Source organism: Balaenoptera borealis (genome assembly GCF_965194805.1).
Source record: "Balaenoptera borealis genome assembly, chromosome: 9".
NCBI lineage: Eukaryota > Metazoa > Chordata > Mammalia > Artiodactyla > Balaenopteridae > Balaenoptera > Balaenoptera borealis.
The window spans coordinates 110,360,922-110,384,413 of record NC_138873.1 but is presented as its reverse complement, the minus strand read 5'-3'; the positions used below and the strand labels follow the sequence as shown (position 1 = coordinate 110,384,413).

The 23,492-nt window shown below is 35.6% G+C and overlaps 1 protein-coding gene across 35 annotated transcripts in view; it reads right to left on the bottom strand.

Moving 5' to 3' along the window:
* Nucleotides 1–23,492, bottom strand: part of RIMS1 (regulating synaptic membrane exocytosis 1) — a 467,002-nt gene that overhangs the window by 155,928 nt on the left and 287,582 nt on the right. For all 35 annotated transcript variants that reach the window (XM_082404981.1, XM_082404982.1, XM_082404992.1 and 32 more), the window contains 4 exons: nt 7,970–8,037; nt 7,268–7,378; nt 5,566–5,665; nt 1,477–1,600 (listed from right to left, as the gene is read on the bottom strand). In XM_082404981.1, coding sequence (XP_082261107.1) covers nt 1,477–1,600; nt 5,566–5,665; nt 7,268–7,378; nt 7,970–8,037 — 403 coding nt within the window. The remainder of the gene's footprint in view (nt 1–1,476; nt 1,601–5,565; nt 5,666–7,267; nt 7,379–7,969; nt 8,038–23,492) is intronic.

The following is a 23,492-nucleotide window of genomic DNA, read 5'->3' as shown; positions in this document are numbered from 1 at the left end:
TCCCTATTAACTGGAAAGTTGATGCCAGATTTGATTTTTATTTAAATATAAGTTTTGTATTCCCATATTCCTTTGAATTCCACAATCCATGACAGTGTAGGTGTGGCTATGCAAATAATACTTTCAAAATTAATTTCGCACAATAGTAAACATAATGAAAATGTTATTCCAGTCTACTTTAATTGTCTGTTAGTTTTTTTATTTTTAAGTCATCATGAATCAATGGTGTTTTAGCTGATTACTTTTAAAACCACTATATATTTGAAAGTATTTGGCAATGTGCACAATGCTTGATTTTAAATTTTGTGTTTTTATACTTTTGATTCATTTTCCAATTTACTTACCTCTTTTCCAGCCTCACATTTACCTCAGCACTAAAACACGTCAAGTAAAACTAGCATAAATTATATAGTGTCACTATTTTTAATAAATCTGCATGGAAATGTACAATACTTCTGCAAATGCCTTCAATATTTACTCTTAATAATCACCACTTAAAGTTGGTTATAAGTTTGCCTTTATTTTAGAGTTCTGTATATATATTTTTCTTTGGAATATATGATCATACAGTTTCAGTTCTTTGAGAATTAGGATAATTATATTTTCTGGTATGTTTTGCATTGACATATATTCATGAGAACAACAAAAATTTAAGGTTACTACTCTTCCAGCATAAAAAGTCTTGAATTAATGGCTCTACAATATTTTAGAGAATACAAAAAAGGGAATAATTTCCAAAAATATACTCAAACATTAAGCCAACTATAATGAGACAGTTCAAAATGCCTTCCAAAAAATTACAGACAGGCAAAATGAATGTTCTGGACTCTGTGGATTTGTTGAGAAAATCTACCAATATGGGAACTCTATATACAGATAGAGAAAGTATCCCATTGGCTGTAGATAATTAAATTATGCTGAATACTGGAGTTTCAAAAATATCATACCAATTCTTATGGCCAATTAAGATGTTTAAATATTTCAAACTTGCTTGATTTTAAATAAAATTTGGAACTACCCATGGGTAAAAGATATAGAAAAAATATTCCATTCTTAGTAGAATAATAAAACGTTCATGTAGACGTATGAAATGATTACTATTTTAAATATCACAAGAAGATGAGTTTGTTAGTGACTCCCTTTAAGGAAATACTATAATAATTTAGAATTAATAAAAATAAATAGTTCTACCATTAAAATAAAATATTTTTACTTTATAGCCCACTTCTGAAAAATACATATCAATACTTTCTGATACTAAAATTGTTAAATTGTGGAGCTTCTAAAATGTAGTGAAGAAAATTCAGTATTCAAGTTTAAAAATTCAGAGATTTAAAAAATCTAAAATGTATGCCCATATTTGAAGAAAAAACTATCCATGTTAACATGTACTGTATGAATGTATAAACTTCTTTTAAAAACCCTGCTAATACATGTAATTTACTAAACTTAAGAAGTAAGTTTTTTTAGCCTTACCCAATAGGCCTTGAAACAATAATTTCAACTTGAGGTTCTGATTTTGATTCTAAAATAATGTTGTAAACTTCTTCATTTGTAGCTCCCGGCAGGGGTTTACCATTCCATTCTAGAACTTCATCCCCTTGAATTTAAAAAAAAGGGTATTTTTTTACCTTATATATTCTGTTTATTTTTCTTATCTTTTCTTGTTTTTTTTTAACAAAGAAATGCAAAACATATACAAATAATTTAATTGTCTAGGCTCTGCTCTCAAAAGCAAATTGATTGCCATATAATGGTAGCTAAATGGTTCTTCTAGACACTTTTTTCTTCTTCTTTTTTTTTTTTTCTTTTTCTTTCCCCAATAGAATATTACTGGTCACTGGAAACAGCACAATACAAACTACCTTTATCTTTTGAGAAATACCAGAAATCATATAAAAATCATCTCATGCTATGGGATGGAATTAGCACAGCTCATTTGGAAACATTAAAAATAATAATTAGCAGCATGCCCTCCATATAATAAATGTAGGCGGCTCTATACATGAAAGGTTATTAAACGCTGCATAAATCCTGCTTTACTTTCAGTAGAAATAGCAATTAACATTTGTTAGCATGAATTTTCCAACTATAAGTCATGCTCCATTGCCTTCTCCAGATGCACAACAGAATAAAAATGCATGAAAGGATTTGAATTCATACCCAGAGGGTAACGCGAGGAGCTATATGGCAAGTTACAAAGCAAGCAGATGTAAAACTGTTGCATGACAGTTAACCCACTTCCAGATGTTCATAACACACACGTTCTATACATAATACATATTGTGAGCATTAAAGTAAAATTAGAAAATATGTTTAAAGTAATAAAACTATAGTGCTTATTAGGTTGTTAGATAACTGAAGAGTCATCAAGGAGAGTACTACGATGTGAAAATACACGGGCAAACAACCTGTTATGTTAACTAGAGTTTTCACCAAAGATTATTTGGGAAAAATTATTTATTTTCATAAATATTTAGAGCAGTTTTAGGTCTCAAATGCCTCCGCCCAGTATCCTTCAATTGACAATGGAGGCTCAGCTGAAATATCCCAGCCTCAGTGATACTTTGGAGTGTCTTAGTTTCTTTTTTTATGTTTCTGCTTATTTTGTTGTTCTCAGTGCCTATAACACTTTAGTAGCAAAGGAAATATGTGGCGAACTAATGGATCAATATCATCATTGTACATTTTAAAGCTAACCATAAATATGGAATTGTTTAGTTTTTAGCTATGCCTTTAAAAAAAAGTAGAAAAGTTTTGTTTTGCTAGGATTATTTAAAGTAATCCCCCCCTACTCAAGTGTTTGCTTACTCAGAAGTAAAAAAGCAAATATTTGAAAAGCATATAATGCTGCTTTGGTATGAGAAAAGAGTATGGTTAGTACTAGTAGTTAAATCACTTCTGATCATTTGATCTAAGACGTTACCTAGCAGTTTTTCAAAAAGGCAACAAATACACTTCACTATATTAAAAAATAATAATACAAATTTAAAATATATTTGGAGTCTTTTAAATTTATTGACCAAGAAGAGAAATAAAGTTTACAGCACGTGAATGTATACATGTATGTGTGTGTACGAAAAAATATTTTCTAAAACAATACTTACCCTGATATTTTCTATTCTATTATGTTCTTTTTTTTTTCTAAATAATGGATGCAACCCATTACATCAACTTTGCTACCCAGTAATGTGCTGCAATCAACATTTTGCAAAAGCACTGCACTATAAAATTCTTCTGTTTATAGCCAGCAACCTGGAAGCATAACTTTCAATATCAAATTAACTTAATGCATGTATTTATTTATTTACAAATCAAGAACTCCTAAACTAGACGGTGGTCTCCTTAACAATATTTATTTATATATGAGTCCTCTTTTCAGGCAGGGATGTAGATTATAAGCATACAAAGATAAAAGAGACTCTCTCCTGTCCTTAAATTTGGTGGAGGAGAAATAACAGAAATGAATACCTTTAATCAAATGTTACATGCAATGATAGGAATTCATCTGAGGAACAGAGGGAGTGCCAGGGAGGAAGTCATTAGTTACTGCTCGGGGGAGATGTCAGGAAACACTTGAGAACTAAAGCAACGTTACGTGAGCTTTGAAGGATGGCGAGGACTTCAACAGGCAGATCACAAGAGTAGCAAAGCCACCACGGACACGAGAGGCACTCGCCAGGTCCTGGAGGTGGAAACAGCTGCCTGGGTGGACCACCATGGCTGGGGATGAGACGACTGGTAAGGAGGTGGCTGGAAGTTGGGGGCAAACTACAGAGCTTTGACCTGAGTAGATGGTGCCTGAGAGACACTGAAGGGTCTTAATAAAGAGAGTGTCAGTGTCAAGTTTGTGGTTTGATCATTACGTCAAGCAGTGGGGCAGGGCGCGGACTTAAGGGAACAGCAGTAGAAAAAGCTACAGCCAGACTGCAAATGCTGAACAAAGGTCACGCTAATAAAAAAAAAACAACTGTACTTTTACAGGTCAATGCTGTTTATATGCAAACAGAAGGAAAGTAGTTCCTAAATAATAATGTAAATCAAAGAGGATATATTATCTAATTTTTAAAAATACGTTTTTCAGTTACATCAATTGCTTCAAGTGAAAAGTACACTTATATGTTTTATAGTTATTTAAGTGGAGCTTCTGACATTTTAAAGTTTCTCAGACTCTAGGCACATAAGGGTGTTAAGTGAAATTAATCACTACAAGGGATATATAATATAGAAAAACCCCTTCACTGACTTTCTTAAGAAATTGTCTACTAAAACACCAAGAAAAAATCCAAAAGGTATCATGTTTATAATCTGATCTGCAAGTTCAGATTTCTGTAGCTAAAGGTATTTTACACTTGAGTAGACAACAAGGGACTCATACTTTTCAAGGCTTCTTTTCAAGCCATTAAACAAGCAAAGACTCAGGTTATTGACACAGTCACTCCTGATTGAGTTGTTTTCTTATGGAATCATAACTAGTCCCCGATAAGAAACAATAGTGTACAGTACACATCTTCAAAGCTGTGTGTATAGCAGATGGAGAAAAGTCCCTCATTTGGGTTTTCTCTGCATACAATACCTGGAGAGCACGTCTCTATTGAAGAAAAAATCTAAATGATTTTGAACTGATATCCTGATAATCAACTGCAACAAAAATGTCCTTAACAATCATAGAATATTTTTATAAAGGTCTCAATAATTATAACCTTACGGTATAAAAACTGAAAACACAGTCTAGAAACGTTCTCTTTCCATGTGCTACGGGGTTATTAATCCTCACTTCGACAGGTCAGCCTACTCTGTTTTCTCTGTAATTGTCTGGCAAATGGGTAAGCAGACACTCTCACCAAAAGATTTCTACTAAACTCTGAAGTACAGCAAACTGGAGACAGTATGTTAATATGATTTTTACTAAAATGAAAAAAAACCAGTTTATCAAAAATAAATTTTAAAGTATGTTGCTACTAAGTATGGCATGTTTCAATATATTAAATGATTTTATTATGTCATATTAAAGTTACAAAGTAACATAATGTAAATTTCCAAATACCAAGAAGTAGCACATCTGCATGAATACAATATAGGTCACATTTAAATTAACAAATAATATATTACATAATCTGTGTAAGAAATGTGATTATGATTACATTTTATTAAAATCACTGGTACTGAATAAGTGTTTGGGGACCACTATGAAGAACTTTAATAATTACTATGGTTTATAAAATAAAGGACTAAACAGTGATACTATTTTTTGCACAGGCTAAACTGTTTTGGATTTTTGTAGCAACATTAGGAAGCCATCTACAAAAATTAGTAATCCTTCAGCATTCTGCGTCTATTTATTTTTACGTAAATAATAAGATTCCTCCTCATTTTCTCCAAACTGCCATTGAGGTATAGTTACCTATTTTTACAGTTAGTTAAGTATCCGTATCAGGAAACAAATCTGTATGCATGCATTAAAATTAGTTATTTACTTAATGGACTTAGGTATAACTTACCCAAAACTGAAAACCACCATGCACAGAGCACACATTACTTAACTGGTTAAAAGTGAAACTTTACCTGCTCTCAAGTGTCCGACTACATCTGCGAGGCTACCCTTCTTTACTTTGGTGATGAAGGCACCGAGGCGTCCTAAGTCAGTCATTTTCCCTCCAACAACCTGGGTAATTATAAATTTGTAAGTTCCCAAGGCTCACACTGAGACAGAAGTTTCTCTGTTTGAGGAATTAATCCTACAGCTTTTGTAAGGTGTTTAGCATTGGGTGCAGGAACCAGAATGAAGTGCGATCCATTTGCGGTCAAAGGAGCCTACAGCTTAGTAGTGAGGAGAACGCACCACCTCATTACACGTGCGAGGAGGTATCCTAAGGAAGTGTATGTACTGGTTCCTCACACCAACCTCACGCAGAAGGGCGCCAGGGACAATGCACTCCCAGAAGACGAGGTCTCCCCGCTCTCACCATCAGACAGCAGGTGTTTGACACAGTTGACTAATTGGGGTTTATTTTTTCTTGACCCTCTACATTCACTTGAATTTCTACACTCAGATCGTGTCCCATTGTGACGTGAGATGTTGATCTCTTTTGTATATTTTTAGGAGAATGTAGAAGACTAAGACGAAGACTGGGGATTTAAACCGAGAACAGGTCACTTTGGGGAAGCAGTTCCACCACGGTCCAGAGTAATAGCCTAAGTTTATCTCAGCTCCTGACCACCTGAATGACCTCCTCATCTGAAATATCAACACATATAGGATCCAATCTAACTCTCCAAGTCTGAGTTATATCACTGAATAATTAACATTCTCACCTGGATTTTCCTCCATAACTAAAATTAAACACATCTGAAAGTTTCTAAGTTTAATTTCTCCCAGTGCAGGGGCTCAATGTGTATAATTAAAAATGGGAGGGATAATGTCAAAAGTTGAGGTTGATCCACATTCTTAGGGTCACACCCAATAGTGGAGGTGATCAGAATTATTTCATAGCAAGAGAAACTAATGATGATAATCAATAAGGTGACATTAACTGAATAACAGATTTTTAGTTGGATTAATAGTTGATGGTTTTGAAGAGGTTAAACTATCACCCAACTATAATTCAATCTCTTGGTAAATAATCATTTTAAAGCAACATCTTTAAATGGTTCTTTAAGTTTATGGAAGCAAATGAAACCACGTGACAACACTCATACACATGCACACACATAATAAAACAAAATGTATATATATGTTTCTTCTTACCGAAACTACATCTTTGTAATTTATTAGTTTTTTAAAGATTATATCTGTTAGAAGTCAGCTACTATTTGTAAAAGATACATTTTATTCTTTTGGTATTACCATAAATTTTATTGCACTTAGGAAACAATCTCTTTAATGATGTTTGGTGTTGTTTGTCAGGATATAATAAAATTATAATGTCCACGTTATTTAACTTTACTACTTTCCATTAAAACCATTTTAATGTAAACATTGTCCTTGAACTTTATATTCCGAGAAAAATTCTTTCGTTTTCCTATATTTTATTGCAGCTTCCTAAGACATCTGTATGCCATTTTAGCAAAATGATTTTAAACTATTACCCCGATAAAAGTACTAAGTATACCATAAGACATCAATATAGTAACAAGGTATATTCACTAGAAGAACTTTATTTTGAAGAGGAGGAGAAGATACTTAAAAATCATGGTCAGAAACTTTGCCGAATGTAGCCCACGCTGTAATTCAGCCTTTAAGAACATTATAAACCAGCATACTTACTTTCAGACCCAGTAATGCACCTGATTCTTTGGGCATCGTTGTTCTCTTGTTAAGAATAACGCGTCCAATTAATCGGTCCCCCTCTTTAGATGGCTGCCACGTTACAGGATGCTATTAAAACATGAACAAAGTTATAAAAGATAAACCAGCTGCTTTCTTTCCTACAGACACATAATTATTGGTTGTAGCATGGTGCGATTTCCTCATTTAAGGACACTCTGAGGGAGTTCTTTATTCTGGTGGGCTCTATCCTTGACTTACAACAATTTTCTTTTTGTGCTATATTTTATTTGCAATAGGTACTTACTATACTAAATTGTTCTAAAAGTAGTCAGTGACTAAGTACATCTCTAAAATATGGTTCTGAAATGAAATGAATTGAAATTTTAAAATATATCTGCTCACCTAAATCAAATCGATTCTATATTTTGAGTTGTCGTTAATATGGACACCATTAACCAAATAATATCTCATCTACCTATAGCCGTTATTTAACACTTGCTGTTAGTTACTTCAAACTTGGTTATTATTCAGTGATACTGTTTTTTCCTTCAAAACTGTCCTGCCAAATGAAATCAATACTTACTCTCATAAAATGTAAAATGGAGCAGAATAAGATTACTATCTATCACGTATCAGCAAAGAATAACGAACAGTACACATAGTCCCTGAACTCCCAAATCTCCCTCCCAGAATGCTTACTGAGCTAATAGGTGATGTTTCCCGGCTATGCCACGTGGCGGGATCCAGCCAGTAATAATCCAAGTCACCTGCACAGTAGGAAGAGAATGAAAAGTGTAATGGCTTTCACGCGGAGAAGGAATACTTTACACGCAACTTCTTCAATCTGTAAAGTAAAGGGTTATGAATATCGTAATCTCGAGTGTGTACATCTCAGGATGACACACACCTGCACTGCACGGGCTGTGACCCGAACGCCCGGAATGAATGTGTGCCACAGATGCACGTCATACAAGGGGAGGGTTATCTTTTACTCTCGGTCCAGAAACACATAAAATGTACAGACAGATCTAGGTTATTCCACCCCCCTCCCCTCAGAGGACTACCCATGCCAAGGCACAGACTGTCATTAGTGATGTTGGTTAAAATTGTATTCACTGAACTAAGTATTAAAATTGAGTGCCTCCCCTTCAACTCTTGTGAACTTCATCATATCTTTCAAAATTATTCTCTGGTCTCTACAACTGGACACATGTTTTTTTAGGACATGGTGTTGAAAGTTAAATATCCAGAATAACTTTCAGCAAAAGAGTACATACAAATGACAAAGTATTCACTTTTACTAAAGTCATAAAAAAGACTTAAAAAAATCCTAACTTTGTAAACATGAACTTATGAACCTTTATTTTGATTTTTTTGGCTTCAAAATATAATGTGAAAGAAAGTGTTTGAGAAAAAAAAAAAGAAAAAAAAATAATGGAAAGCAGCAGTGCTGTGAGTATTTGCATAGGCAGAAAGGCCAGAGTGGGTAACCATATGAGAATAAATGACCTTTTACATTTTAAAGATCAGATTAAATCAATGAAAAATTTTCTTCAAAGAGAAAAATATTAGGAGAGTGAGTAAAGCATGTCAGCTAACAGTGAGATGTCTAGCTCACTGTTAGGGAAATATGTTTTGGATGCTGTCTGTGAAGGTTATAAATAAAGAATTTAATGTAGATGACAGGCATGGCAAATTCAGGTACCATAAAAGAAAGATCATAGAAAATGAAAAAAAAAAAGTTTAAAATCTGCAGGCACAAAAATAATCCATATACTTCAATTTCTTAGTAGAATGATATATATCCTACAATAAGTACTAAAATGCTCTTCAAATATGGCATGTAGAAAACAGCAGTATATTCTATGAAACTATATTCTGTTAAAATTTACTCCATATGGAGTACATATCCTTCTCATAATCATATACTTTAAAAGGTATACATGGCTTGGCGACTATAGATTTCTAATAATCTGGACCACCTTAGTTAATGGGATATAAGGAAAGTTGTAAAAGGAAAGGTTTTTTCCTCCTTTATTTTTACTGTTTGTGAAACTTCATGTGCTTATTTTTAAAGTTGCTTTGCCTTTAGTATTATGGCACCATTCCTCTTGAAAGAAAAACTATTTATAATAATAATAAAATTAAAATTACTACTCAGTAGTAACTACCAATATTATTCAAAAGACTGTTGCAATTCATAAGGCTTTCTCCCTAAAATTTCACAAACCTAGTAATAAGGCTGATGCCTCATGAAATGTTGATTCATTGTGAAATACTGTGACAAATTAATAGACCCACTGAGATATTTGTGGGGCTTGAAGAAGAAAAATTAGTCATTAAGGTGGAAGCTGCTTTGAGAAGTCTTTAAGGTTTAAAGAAATGACAAACATCCTTCCTATTTTAAAGGCTTCGAGGAACCAGATCATTGTGTCTTGAAGGAACTGACTTAGATCTTAGAAACTGGACTCCTTGGGGTCCTTATCTGGCTCATCTTCCAGCTCCCCGTAGGGGGTCCAACCTTGTTTCACTCACCTTTTCCTGAGAAAATCTAGATATTGGTATCTGATGAATGTTTGCTGGGCAAAAAGGGCTCCTCATATGCAAAGAGCTGAAAGGCGATGTTTCCAGTACAGTTCGGTAATGATACTGAGCACACTTGATTATGAAAAGACTGCTTTCAGACAGTGGTTTTCTATCATCTGTAAGCTGTGTAGGATGATGATCGTGAATGGAGAGTCTAATTTAACTGGTTTAAGGTGGGAGATACATATGTATATATACAGCTTGCCAGGCCATTCAGGGTTTCAGTCAGAACTAATTCTTACATTAGTGCTCGTATGAATGGAACCGATTTTGCAGCTTTAAAGATTCTGTGTTTCAGTTTTGGAAATCTACTAAAAATGACTAATAAATGTAAATCTAAAAGAGACATTAAGTATTTCAGCATACACTAAGAGTTGCATATATTTTAGTACACAATTACTCTTCCCTCACTTTCTGAACCGTTTTTGACAGCTTTCTTAGCACTAATTTCATCATCACCCATTAAAATATAACATTTTTGCTTAAAGATTTACAAAAAATACATTCTAAAATCTAAATATGTGGTTTTATACTATAGGTGTTTCTTCTTTCCATGTATTATTAAATTGTAAAGATATTATTGACTTTTTAAGTACTCTAATTTGTCTTTATAAGACACATTTCTCTATTATTAATAGAAGTGACACTCAACAAAACTCCCCCCCTAAAATATTCAGACTCTAGTATTTCATTAATATAAATCATTTTCCTTGATTACTTTCCTAATAGGTGATTAAAGATATTGGTTGCCAGGTGGCATAGCTACAAAATGATAAATGCATGGTATTTGCTTATGAAATTGATGCAAAAGCATTTTGGTTCTAATGCTCAATACAACTGCAAAGGAATAAATTTACTATTGTCATTAATTTAAATCCAGGAAATAGATGCTTCTGTCAACTGAAATGGCAAGTCCATAAATATCCAGGTCCACTGAAGTATTATAATTTGAGCATTATTTTTTTGTGAAAACATGGAAAACAGACTTTTATCCTATTCCTTGTGAAAAAGCAGGTTAATTACACTTCATAAGTAAGCAGACAGCTTTCACTGCACAAATAAAAGTCGGCTAAGGACACGTGAGCTTTCTGTAAAGAGAACTACCTTTTCCTAAACCCAGGTCATTACGGTAAGAGTATGTTAACAGTGCATAAGCATGCATCTCTATGAGTTAAATCTTTGCACCTCGTGATAGCTAATGGCAAAGCACAGTGGATTCCAATAAGACCAATCGAAGGCAACGAACAAAAATACCTTCTAAATAATACAAATGCATGGTTGAGTGTGTATGGGTATATTAAAACTGTCAGGAGAGAACCATAACTAATTTCACACATTAAATACCTATTTCACAGTTTACATAGCAGCTACCGTTGACCAAGTGGAATGCCCCTCTAATGTGCAAGTAGTAAAGGAAAGGTTATCGACACCAAAGCCTTGAAGCATTAGAAAAGCTGGACTTCTCCATCACCAGAAAACATATATAATGTATTTTGTATACATTATATACATATAATACATATACATATATAATATACATATATATATTTATATACATATATAATGTATAACGTCATCATAATGATGATAAAAGATGGGACTCAAGCCAATTCCAAGATCAACTCACAGTAACTCTGAACAATTTCTAATACATATCCATAATTTTGCTACTTCTCATCTCAAAAAATCAGTTGTTCTTCCTACATAGAACAGATTGTCACCATTCAAGACAATTATAAAAATCATGGACCAAAAATCAGAAGAATTGTCCTTCCCAGAGTTTTTGTACACCTCTTTAAATTTTTACTCTTTTATTTTTGTTTATAATCTACAGCAGGATATATGTTGAGACTCAATAAAATTAGATGAATCCTAGGGTACTCTATTACAGCACAACACTAGACAAATTAAAATATTGGGCAAAAACACGTTTATTGTATGTCTATACACAGTGCATATGCAAAAGCCAACTCAGTTCTAAGAACGAGGTTTTAATCTGAGACAAAATTGGGTATTTTTAACACTGTGTACCATGATCAGCACACAAGTTAACAAATATTGTTTTGGTTATAATATGATAAAAACATCCACTTTAATCCATTTTAATACTGTACAAGGACATTTTCATAAACAGGAAATAAAATGTGAAGTCTAAGAACTGAGATAAAATCTTAACTTCTGATTCATATAACGAAAATGCCATTTTGAATAGTTTCCTCATATTTTAGAAGTTCCTTTTAGAGAGTTCTATGCCTGCAAAGGGCAAGTATATTCACTCCTACCCTGAAATTATATACAATAATGGAGCTAACTGTGAAATCAGTCAGCAATAATTTTCTATACAGCAGAGCCCCAGAAAGCCTAAATTTACCAAAGTGTATTTAACAGTCAGGGATAAGAAACAAATATTATTTAATAGGACTTAGTATCCAGGCATTAAAATAAAATGGGAACATGTATGTGTTAAATTTAATCATTAACCACATAATCTGTGAAGTAATAAATACTATGTGTACGGATGCAAAATCAGTAACTTGTCATTCACAATCGAATTCCTGTCAGTCTAAGTTCCTAGTATAGAAAAGTTTTGGTCCTCAAGTATTTTTTGGTGATTTCATTCAGAATCTACACCAATGTCCACTCCACAATTTGATGGCAAATGCTGTGTAATTAAGTAGCAGATTTGTGTCCCCTGAACGCAAGGCCTGAGGCAGGGCTGGTGGCATCTCCAAACTCGTGGTCTTCAAGCAAAAACCTTTTCAATAATTCTAAGGAACACCAGTTTCTGGTGTTGGCCCAGGTCACACACACCAACTGTCATTCCTTGGAAGAATTACATTGTCTCCAGCTTTTAGGAATTTGTTAAAAGTAGCTGTTCTCCAAATGCACCTTACAAGTTTCACTTTCAAAATCCTCATTTGTTCACAATGTGCTCTGTTTCTATCATAGAATCAATAATACTACCGTCTCTCTCTCTTTGGTTTATTAATTTGACAGTTCAAGTAAATGCATCAACTCTTAGTTATTAAGTTAATGAGGTGTCAAAGATGTTTGCATTCAGAAATTATTTATATTGAATAGAACCTCCAGAGTTGAATTATCTCTAGAGAAAGATTAAATATTTGCTTGAGGACCTGTGATCCTGTCTTTTGTGATTTATAATCTTAGGGCACAGGCAAGAAGTCTGGTAGATGATCTGGGAAAGGAGAATTTTGTAAGCATATTTGGTAGAGGTGGTTATATGTATTGTTTGGTGAATCTGAGAGCTAATTTTGGGAATGTCAACCCGACCACCACACAATTCTACAAAGCAGTTATGTGCAACTCAGAATCAACACCTCTGGCTGAATTCTGAGCTCCATCGTTTCGATTAATCCAATCCCTCAACTTTGGAGATAATAACTTCTATAGCATCCCACTGTTCTTTCGAGGGTAGGCTGAGATAATGCACGTGAAATGCTATATAAACTGTAAAGCACCCCAGAAATGCCAGCGGCCATTGGAGTGTAAAAATATACACTGAAAAGTATTTCCAATGATAACACTGATAAGCGTTTCTGTCGATGCTAACATCATGTAATAATATTTTTTCTGCCCCACAGTTTCCTTTTTGGAAACCTTGACTAGTCAGAGAACCTCCCTATATTTTCATTTCTCTGTTAACAGTGTCATCTAACCTAATATTTAAAATTACGTTGTTTCTATAAAACATATAAAAACCAGCTGTGGTGTAAAAAGAGCACTGCACTGGAAGCTAGAAACTTGTGAGTCTCACCCTAACCCTGCCGTATCAGGGGCATTATCGTGATACCGTCTCTTCGTTTCTATAATCCTCGTCCTTTTCTATAAAATGGGGATGATGCCACTTCCTCACAAAAGTTCCACGAGGCTTAAAGGAGATATGCCAGTTTTGTAAACTGTAAAGGACTTTAGAAATAGACTGTATTGTCTAATTACGTAATCGAGATTAGGAATAAGAAATCACAGTGTTAGAGATCAGACTGATAGTTAGATAGCAATCATAGCTAAAATACAAGTAGTATCAGTAATCTTTCCACTGGACGACTCGAAATGGGCTCAGAAGAATGTTAGAGTCACTCTGTTTATAAAAATTATTAATTGGCCTGGTCTACAACAGATGTTCAAGTGCTCAGAAGAAAGGAGTATTTCTTTAACCCTGATTGTTACAGGGTGAGAAAAGGAGCCATCACACACAGAAACAGCGGCGGGAATCTTCCTGTTAATTTCCACAAAGCCAGTGGGAGCCCAGGGGATTGAGGAAATGGTTACCTTTTTAGTGAGGTTGTCTATACATTGAGATGTATACAGGTTACCCTAACCCCAAATATCTGAAGTCATTAATTTGACCAGCTTGTGCAATGTATCCTTCATCTGAAAATAAGCATTTTGGCATTTCTCCTTTATATGATCATATTTTCATGTGAGAAAATAAAACGCTTTTGGTGTATAAGCAGCATATTTGTGACTGAAATCTTCCATATCACGAAACAAGTAGGCTATTTTATCTCTTCATATTTTTTCTCTGATGACTCAAAGATATCCCTGAAAATGTTTTTTTGAAACCAGCCTGTAATATCTTAAAATTATTTCGTACAGACATTAGTTATGGAATATATTTTAATATTTATATTAAAATAGGTTTAATATAGGTTAAACGTATCGGTTATAAGATTCCTAACTTTCTAATATTCCCTTTTTGTAGCTTATATTCCTAACAAAATAATCTACATCACAACAAGATTGATGGTTTTAAGAAAAAAACCTGTAAATTTAAATCTGTAACAGGGTCGCTCTGGGTGCTGGGGCTTCGGGAGAGCACAGAAAATTTTGTGGATTTACTTTAAATGGCCTAAAAGACATGGAGAAATAAAAAAGCTATTTCAGAGAGTAAACAGTTTGATTTTCCTAGTTTTAAAGGTCACATAAATTTATATTTGTGAGACTACGTGAAGTTTCAGGGTTCAGACATACTCCCACAGCAGTGATGTCTGTGTCCCTTACCTCCACATAGACCCGATGCCACAGGCTTCCAAGGAAGTCAGTAAATTCAAATTTCTGAAAGTTCTGAGCAACAAAAACAAAAAACACACACACACACGCACCCCTTTGTGCCCTAGAATAATAAAATAAGGATGCTTATGGTCTTCAGGAAATCTAGAGCAGACTGTATTTATTACCCATATTACATAACAATACAAATGTACCTAAAGAAAGGCCTGAGGTCACTGATGACAGCGCAAAAGGATGTGCATGGAGAATAGTTTCGAGAAAAATAAATTTCATGCGTAAACATGGTTTGAGGCCCCACGACTGAGCCATTTCTTCCCCAGAATCTACACATAGAAAGCGTAGCGAAGCACCCTTGGGAGCGGATCCCCAAAGTCACAACCTTAGGGACCCTGCTTCCCTTCTCCCGGCACCAGGACCCCTCATGGCGGGGGGAGGTTGCTGCCTATAGGAGGGAGGTGTCCCTGCCACTTTGCAACTGACCAGGCTTCCTCTGTGACACTGAGCACTCCATTCACGAGCAGACCAGCTGTCACGTGCAAAGTCTCGGAACAACCAGCCAGGAAACCCTGTGGAAAAAACCGGGGTTTATTTGTTTTCATCGTCTGGGGGCTGGGTGTTACCCGAAGGTTTCAGAAGCTGTAGCACTGGGTGAGGTCACAGCACAGACATTACAAGAAAGAACTCTGGATGCAAATATCTCTGATCAAGGGAAACACGAGTCTTTATCCAGACCTCATGCCCAGGCAGCCCTAGCAAAACAGTATTCACTGCAATAATCCTGACTGTCCGGTCAATTTCCACCTGCCTTCACATCCCAGAGACAGAAAATTAGGGAGATCAATGGAGATTAATACACTATCCTGCTTTTAATGATACAAAAGAATCATACTCAAATGATGACAAAGATGAATTTTGAGGGTATACAGAACAAAACGGAAGTTCTTTTGATACTGCTTACCATTTAAAAATATATTGTGAAGTTATATGCAAAGCAGAAATAGAGACACAGATGTAGAGAACAAACTTATGGATACCAAGGTGGGAAGGAGGGGTGGATGAACTGGGAGATTGGGACTGACACATACCCACTACTATGTATACAATAGACAACTAATGAGAACCTACTGTATAGCACAGGGAACTAACTCTACTCAATGATCTGTGGTGACCTAAATGGGAAGGAAATCTAAAAAAGAGGGTATATATGTATACGTATAACTGATTCACTTTGCTGTATAGCAGAAACTAACACAACACTGTAAAGCAACTATACTCCAATAAAATTTTTAAAAAATAATAAAAATAAAAAATATATTGTGAAGCTATAAAACAGTAGAAAATAAAGTCACCCTAGCAAACATTTTGGTAACAGAAACAGATGTTTTGAAACCAAAGCTTCCTCCCACCAAGTAAGTTACCATAAATATTGGGGTTTTTTTCTCCTTTCTTTTTTTCTTTTCTTTTGTTGTTTGTTTGTCTTTGTTTTTATTTTGGCTATGCAAGTAAATAATTTATAGATCTACTACAGGACTTTTAAGTTGGAAGTTCCTTGACTGGCGGTGGGAAATCACTAGGCATAGCAATTTGGAGAACATGTATGCCTCCATGTTATTCTAGAGAAAACTGGTAAGTACACCTTCAAAATTATAGCCACAGGAAACCAGGTAGCAAAACACTGCAAGGTCACTGGGCTAGATCTCTGCCACAGCACCAAAGCGGTCAAACTGTCCAAAGTCACCACCGTTCAGCTGGGCTCCCACTCCAGGTGACGGGAGCAAGCGATGCAAGTAACAAAGCACAAAGCAAATGGAGGGAAGAGGCATCCTCACAAACACGTGTGCACAGGATACGCACTGCTAATTACCAAGACATCTCACTTCAGAGGAGCTGAAACCACTGACACGGGAAAGGGATTCTCTCCCAGAGGCCCTGAATACTTAAGGTTGGGATGAATGAGTCCAGAATTACATTTCCAATATAATAATTTCAAAATATATTCCTCTTAGATTAAACCTTCATACCAAAACCGGTTACTTTAAAACATCAGGATGCCTCACCGGCCTTCAAAGTGCTCAAGGTGGTTTCTTGGTTGCTCATAGGTCAGGTGCCATCTTGAGAAGGACTGGGTTCCACTCAGGACGCCCAGGGCGCTGGCTGTTTAAACAGAGAACTCCACAGTCACCCAGCTGCACTGACCTACCCAAGCCCAGATCAGGGAGGACATATCCTGGAACACCCTGTCCCTGGATATTTCTGAAATGTTTAACTCAGAACAATAATGTGCACAGAGGTCTTGGTGAGGGAGAGGCGGTGAATCCATTTAGCTGTTCTAAAATCTAGCTGTGCATTAACCCGGACCACCAGCCACGCGCCCGGGCTGCGCCGTATCTCACCTCTGCCCCACCGTTCTTTTACCATGTTGTCCTTCAACACGTTATGCATTAGACAGATCATCACGCAGACACCGCTGCTGCTACTAAGCGTCTTCTCCATGAAACCACACGCAAGAAACGTCTTTCCGGTGTCCAAATCAGTGAGCACTCCTACAACTGGTTTACTTTCATGTTATGGATGCTAAACATTTTTAACTAATGACATTTTTCTCAAAGCACACGTATTAGGATGTTTATGGTTAAATCTACAGCTGAAATGTCTATCTTCATTCTCTCTCATGGATCTTTTCTACACGTTTTTCACTGATTCCATATGGCTGTATTTTTACATTTGATAGAAACGTTAAGTCACTTTTGGTACAAAGGTAGACTTTAAAGTGGGAATTAAAATAAAATTGAATGAATATGCCCAAAACATTATTTAATATATTTATTGTAAACCCTGCTTTCATTAAAATATAGATGTTTCCATCCATCAATCTCAAAATATCTTTCCTGCCATGAGAAATAACTAAAATGCAATTGAAGTACAGATGTTAGCTTGTCTCGAGCTTAAACCACAGCATTCAGTAAACAGCAAATTATTGTACGTTACTTGGGAATCTTGCCAAAGAATGGAAAGCAAGTGAAAAAGACTTCTCTTCTGGCAAAAACCAACATCACAAATCTGAGCTCCCAGACTTAGTTTATTCAAAAACCCAGTAGGCCTTCACTCATAATTTTAGTCACAATCATAAGACAGTTTCTCTGGCATTCGACCCCACAGGACCACTGAAGATGCACATTGTAAAAGAGCAAGTAAGGGTTGCTACAGACAAACATATTGGCATCAATAAGAATTCACAGGGAACGGGACAGAGAAATTTAAAAGCACAAAAACAAACTAAACAAATTGGTTAAGGCTCTACATGCCCTCAACATTTTGATACTGTGAGTAGCTCTGAGAACACAACTGTCTTACCAGGCAACATAATAAACTGATGTTAAAACAATATCCAAAACTGGACAGCTACATGTAAAAGAATGAAATCAGACCACTCCCTAACACCATACACAAAAATAAACTCAAAATGGATTAAAGACCTAAATGTAAGGCCAGACACTATCGAACTCTTAGAGGAAAACATAGGCAGAACACTCTATGACATAAATCACAGCAAGATCCTTTTTCACCCACCTCCTAGAAAAATGGAAATAAAAACAAAAATAAACAAATGGGACCTAATGAAACTTAAAAGCTTTTGCACTGCAAAGGAAACCATAAACAAGGTGAAAAGACAACTCTCAGAATGGGAGAAAATATTTGCAAATGAAGCAACTGACAAAGGATTAGTCTCCAAAATTTACAAGCAGCTCATGCAGCTCAATATCAAAAAAAACGAACAACTTAATCCAAAAATGGGCAGAAGACCTAAATAGACATTTCTCCAAAGAAGATATACAGATTGCCGACAAACACATGAAAGAATTCTCAACATCATTAATCATTAGAGAAATGCAAATCAAAACTACAATGAGATATCATCTCACACCAGTCAGAATGGCCATCATCAAAAAATCTACAAACAATAACTGCTGGAGAGGGTGTGGAGGAAAGGGAACCCTCTTTGCACTGTTGGTGGGAATGTAAATTGATACAGCCACTATGGAGTAGAGTATGGAGGTTCCTTAAAAAACTAAAAATAGAACTACCATACGACCCAGCAATCCCACTACTGGGCATATACCCTGAGAAAACCATAATTCAAAAAGAGTCATGTACCACAATGTTCACTGCAGCTCTATTTACAATAGCCAGGACATGGAAGCAACCTAAGTGTCCATCAACAGATGAATGGATAAAGAAGATGTGGCACATATATACAATGGAATATTACTCAGCCATAAAAAGAAACGAAATTGAGTTATTTGTAGTGAGGTGAATGGACCTAGAGTCTGTCATACAGAGTGAAGTAAGTCAGAAAGAGAAAAACAAATACTGTATGCTAACACATATATATGGAATCTAAAAAACAAAAAAAAATGGTCATGAAGAATCTAGGGGCAAGACGGGAATTAAGACACAGACCTACTAGAGAATGGACTTGTGGATATGGGGAGGGGGAAGGGTAAGCTGGGACAAAGTGAGAGAGTGGCATGGACATATATACACTACCAAACGTAAAATAGATAGCTAGTGGGAAGCAACTGCATAGCGCAGGGAGATCAGCTCTGTGCTTTGTGACCACCTAGAGGGGTGGGATAGGGAGGGTGGGAGGGAGGGAGATGCAAGAGGGAAGAGATATGGGGCTATATGTATATGTATAACTGATTCACTTTGTTAAAGCAGAAACTAACACACCATTGTAAAGCAATTATACGCCAATAAAGATGTTAAAAACAAAAAACAAACAAACAAAAAAACAATATCCATTAGGCGATAACTAAACAAATGACTTTATGGCATATAAACTTTTATGAAAACAAGATGAAACACTCTTTTCTGCCTTCCTGCTTTAAAACAACAACAAAAAAGACAGTAAGCTGCAATTCTGATGAGAAATATTTCAATTAAGATAATATAAATGCATAGCATCAATAACAAAGTGGCTGGCAAATATGCAGCATATTTGAAAACTCAGCCATCCAGGGATTTGAGGCTGAGTTTCCACAATTCCAAAACTAAGTCATTACTCATCAATACTAGGAAAAACAGAAACATGTAGTAACTGTTTATCAAAAACTGTTTTAGACTTATTGGGTATTAAAGTAAGGATTCATGCACTATAAATATTATTTATTTTCTCCCTTTGAATGTTATATTTTGACATTTTTTGAATGCAGTACAAAAAAAGGAAAATATAGTGTTAATTGCTCTTTGTATAATGTCCTATATACAGAGTGGCTAAATTGTCTTCCAAAGATTCTTTCCAAAGTTGATGTCTCTCAAGTAAGAACAAAGCAAAGCAAACAAAACTATCTTTTCTAGGGGATTGAGTATGGAACAGAATTAAATTATGAAATTAACAGATATTTGGTGAAAAAATTGAAACTGAGTACTGTTAGCACTGATATGTAAAATTTTCAGTGACATTGAATCTGAAAATTGAAACTACCTTTAACTCTTTCATGAAATGGTTAAATTGAATGTTATTTCAATAATGTTAAAAGCAATAATTTTTCACATGTGTTTTCTAATGCAAATTTCATAAATCCATAAAGAAATCTTTAAATAATTTCTCCCAATAAATATGAGCACATTCAAGATTGATCAAATAACTTCAATGATCTTAACAGCATAAGATCATTATACTGCACCTATTTCCATATAAAGAAACCTATATTTTAGCCTCCCTGATCACAGCAAGAAGGGGCTGGAGAAACGAATAGAATCTACAAGAAATACCAAGATACTATAGTGATTATAATCGTTCCAATGTTAAGAAAAAAATCAGAGTTTACCTTAAACTTTCCCCCAATACACAGAGGTTTATTTAATACGTACTTTAAATCAAATTAAAGGCTCATCTCCATTTTAAAATGAGTCAATTAGTAGCATCTCCCAAACTCAACCTCATTTTCTTTCTACCTGGCAAGACGGTAAGCAGAATTTAGTTTTAGGTAAAAATGGCTTATTATTCATATTCGAAATATAGTTTTAGAGAACTTGGATTAAGGTAATTGTTGCAACTGTATTTTAATGGTTAAATACTTATTTTTCAAATGAGAAACTCTGTATTACTCTTGCTTGGCTAGTTTGCATTTTCTACTGTGGGAAGGGGCCGAAACATTGAAAGACAACATCTTGCTAGCCTTTACAATTTTACTTTTTACTAAGAATTTCGACAGTTCTGTTTTGTTTTCCAAAGTGACGCACAAATAGTTTTGATGACAAAAAATTACACACACACACACACACACACACACACACACACACACACTTATCTTTGGGCCTGCTACCATCTCTGTTCAGTGTAATCATCATTCCATTACATTTGAGATCAAATATCCAGACGTGCTTTTAAGTCACAGAACACAAACAGCGTACCACCGCCATCGACCTTTGTAAAAGCAGCCAGGGCTGGTGGAGACTAAACACAGTGTGTTCAGAGATTCTGTACAGCAAACTCAATAGGCACGACTTCAAGCAAAAACTCCAAAGAGGGATTCTTCTCCTCAGGACAAAACCTGGGTTTCTCACCAGTCCTCTAAGGGCCTTCAGATTAAACCAATATTTTGGAGACTTTTAATTTGTGCTCAATTGTTGTATCACTTTCATGCCTTCACTGAATAGCTGAATACAGTAAAATCTCATAGACTAAAGCAAACCTTACACAGAGATTTCTAGAACTATGCGTCTGAGCTAGAATAAGACTAGCCTCTGAAATCAGAGCATCACAGCATATTGGTCAAAGAGACTTAACTTGTCAGGAAAAAACTAGTCTCTGTCAAGCCGTATGGAACAGAAACAAGCCCCGGCCGGCCCTCCAGGTGCAGTGAAATAATGCTGGCATGCTTTGTTATATTGAATTTTCAGTCATTCCTAATCCATTTACCTATATCAAGGTATCTAATCATTTATTTATCTTGTAGAGAGTTAAGCTTGGAAACGATTTTATTTTCTACTATGACCTGCAATAACAGAGCTCACGAAAATATCAAATGGTAATCAATTTTTTTAAGCAACAGCATTCTGAAGCAGGTCTTCCCAGGCAGGGTCTGGGCCCTGGGGCCCACCTCCAGCGGGCCAGGGTCTCTGCTCACCCCAGCTAGCACCCACTGGCAGGGGCCCTGCCTGAGACTCTCCCCCATTCCCGCACCGTGGTTGGTGGACCTCGGGTTTATCCACTAACTGTGGAACAGAAATGGGTTACCTTCAGGTAGGCAGGACTTTTTCTACCACCAAAGGTCAAGTACTTTGCTTTTGTGATCTTTAAGGAAAGCTTTATAATCTGGGTTATGTGAGCCCTTGTACACGGTCTCTGATTAGACTCAGGAGATCAATACGCTCCTTAAGATTGTGTGTAAAGTTTTGTGTGCCTAAGTGTTTTTCTGGGGAGAGCATGTTGCATCCTCTACTTCTCTTAAGGGTCCATGATCTGTATCCAAATTAAGAGCAAAGGATTCACGAGTCTGGATGAAGGAGTGACTCAGCCTGGGACCTGCTATACTGCCCAGGTGCCTTCCCTCTAGCTCCCGGAATGATCCTCTCCTGCAGGGCCCCAGCCTCAGTGGAAGGCTTGAATTAAGACCCCTACTTAAGCTAGACACTCAGGAAAACCAGAAACCGTACTCAGGGAAAATGAACTTTGTGGTTACATACAGAGGGCAAGGGAATTCACATCAGAAAGCAATTTCGTGAGTTATCAAGACTCTAATAAAGCATATTTTTAAAAGGCTTGAATATCAATAGGCAAGAGAAATACTATGTACCGATGTGCTACTCTTCACTGACAAGTGCCTTGATTTCAAAGACATTTGCTAAAAGGGAAAGTACAGAAGAAGTAATAAATTTATATAACCTAAATAAGTTATGAGAAAACATAATCTTGAAATAAAAGTAAAACTTCAAAGTGGATAAAAAATTGTTCCAATTTGGACCTGCTTAGAAGTTAAGAGTAAGCTTCAAGGGCTAAGCATTCTCTAGAGAAAAAAAAAAGAGAGAGAAAGAAAAAAACACTGCAAGGCTAACAGCTTCCTGTTACAAAAAAAACCCCTTCAAAAGCTATTAGTAAGTCTAAAATCTATGACAGATCTTATCCTATTGAGAACATGTTTGCTAGAACCCACCATCTGTTACTATCAATATGCCCCCTTTCTCTGAAGTCAGCTTTAAAATTTGTCCAGTGTTTAGAGTTTGTCAGAATTTATCTTCCAGGTCTTTAAAACGTATACAACTCATATAAAACCTCCTCTGAAACAACTAATTTAAATTAACTAGGCATTCAAAGTTCTTGGTTGCATTTCTGCAACAAATTGACCAACTCATTACATGATTAGGACAATTCCCTTCTTAATGACTAAAGATGGCCTATTTGAAGCAGGCTGTCCAAAAACTAAACCCATTTCATTAGCCTGCAATTTACAGGCAAGATAATTAAGTCTCCTTAATTATTGATATTATTACAAGATAATTGCTAGTTCTTTCATTGATCCCTCTATGTTGTAATTTGACGTGCTTCTTCCCAATCTCCCTGGCCTTAGAAAATTGAGAAGAACAGAAAGTATTTATT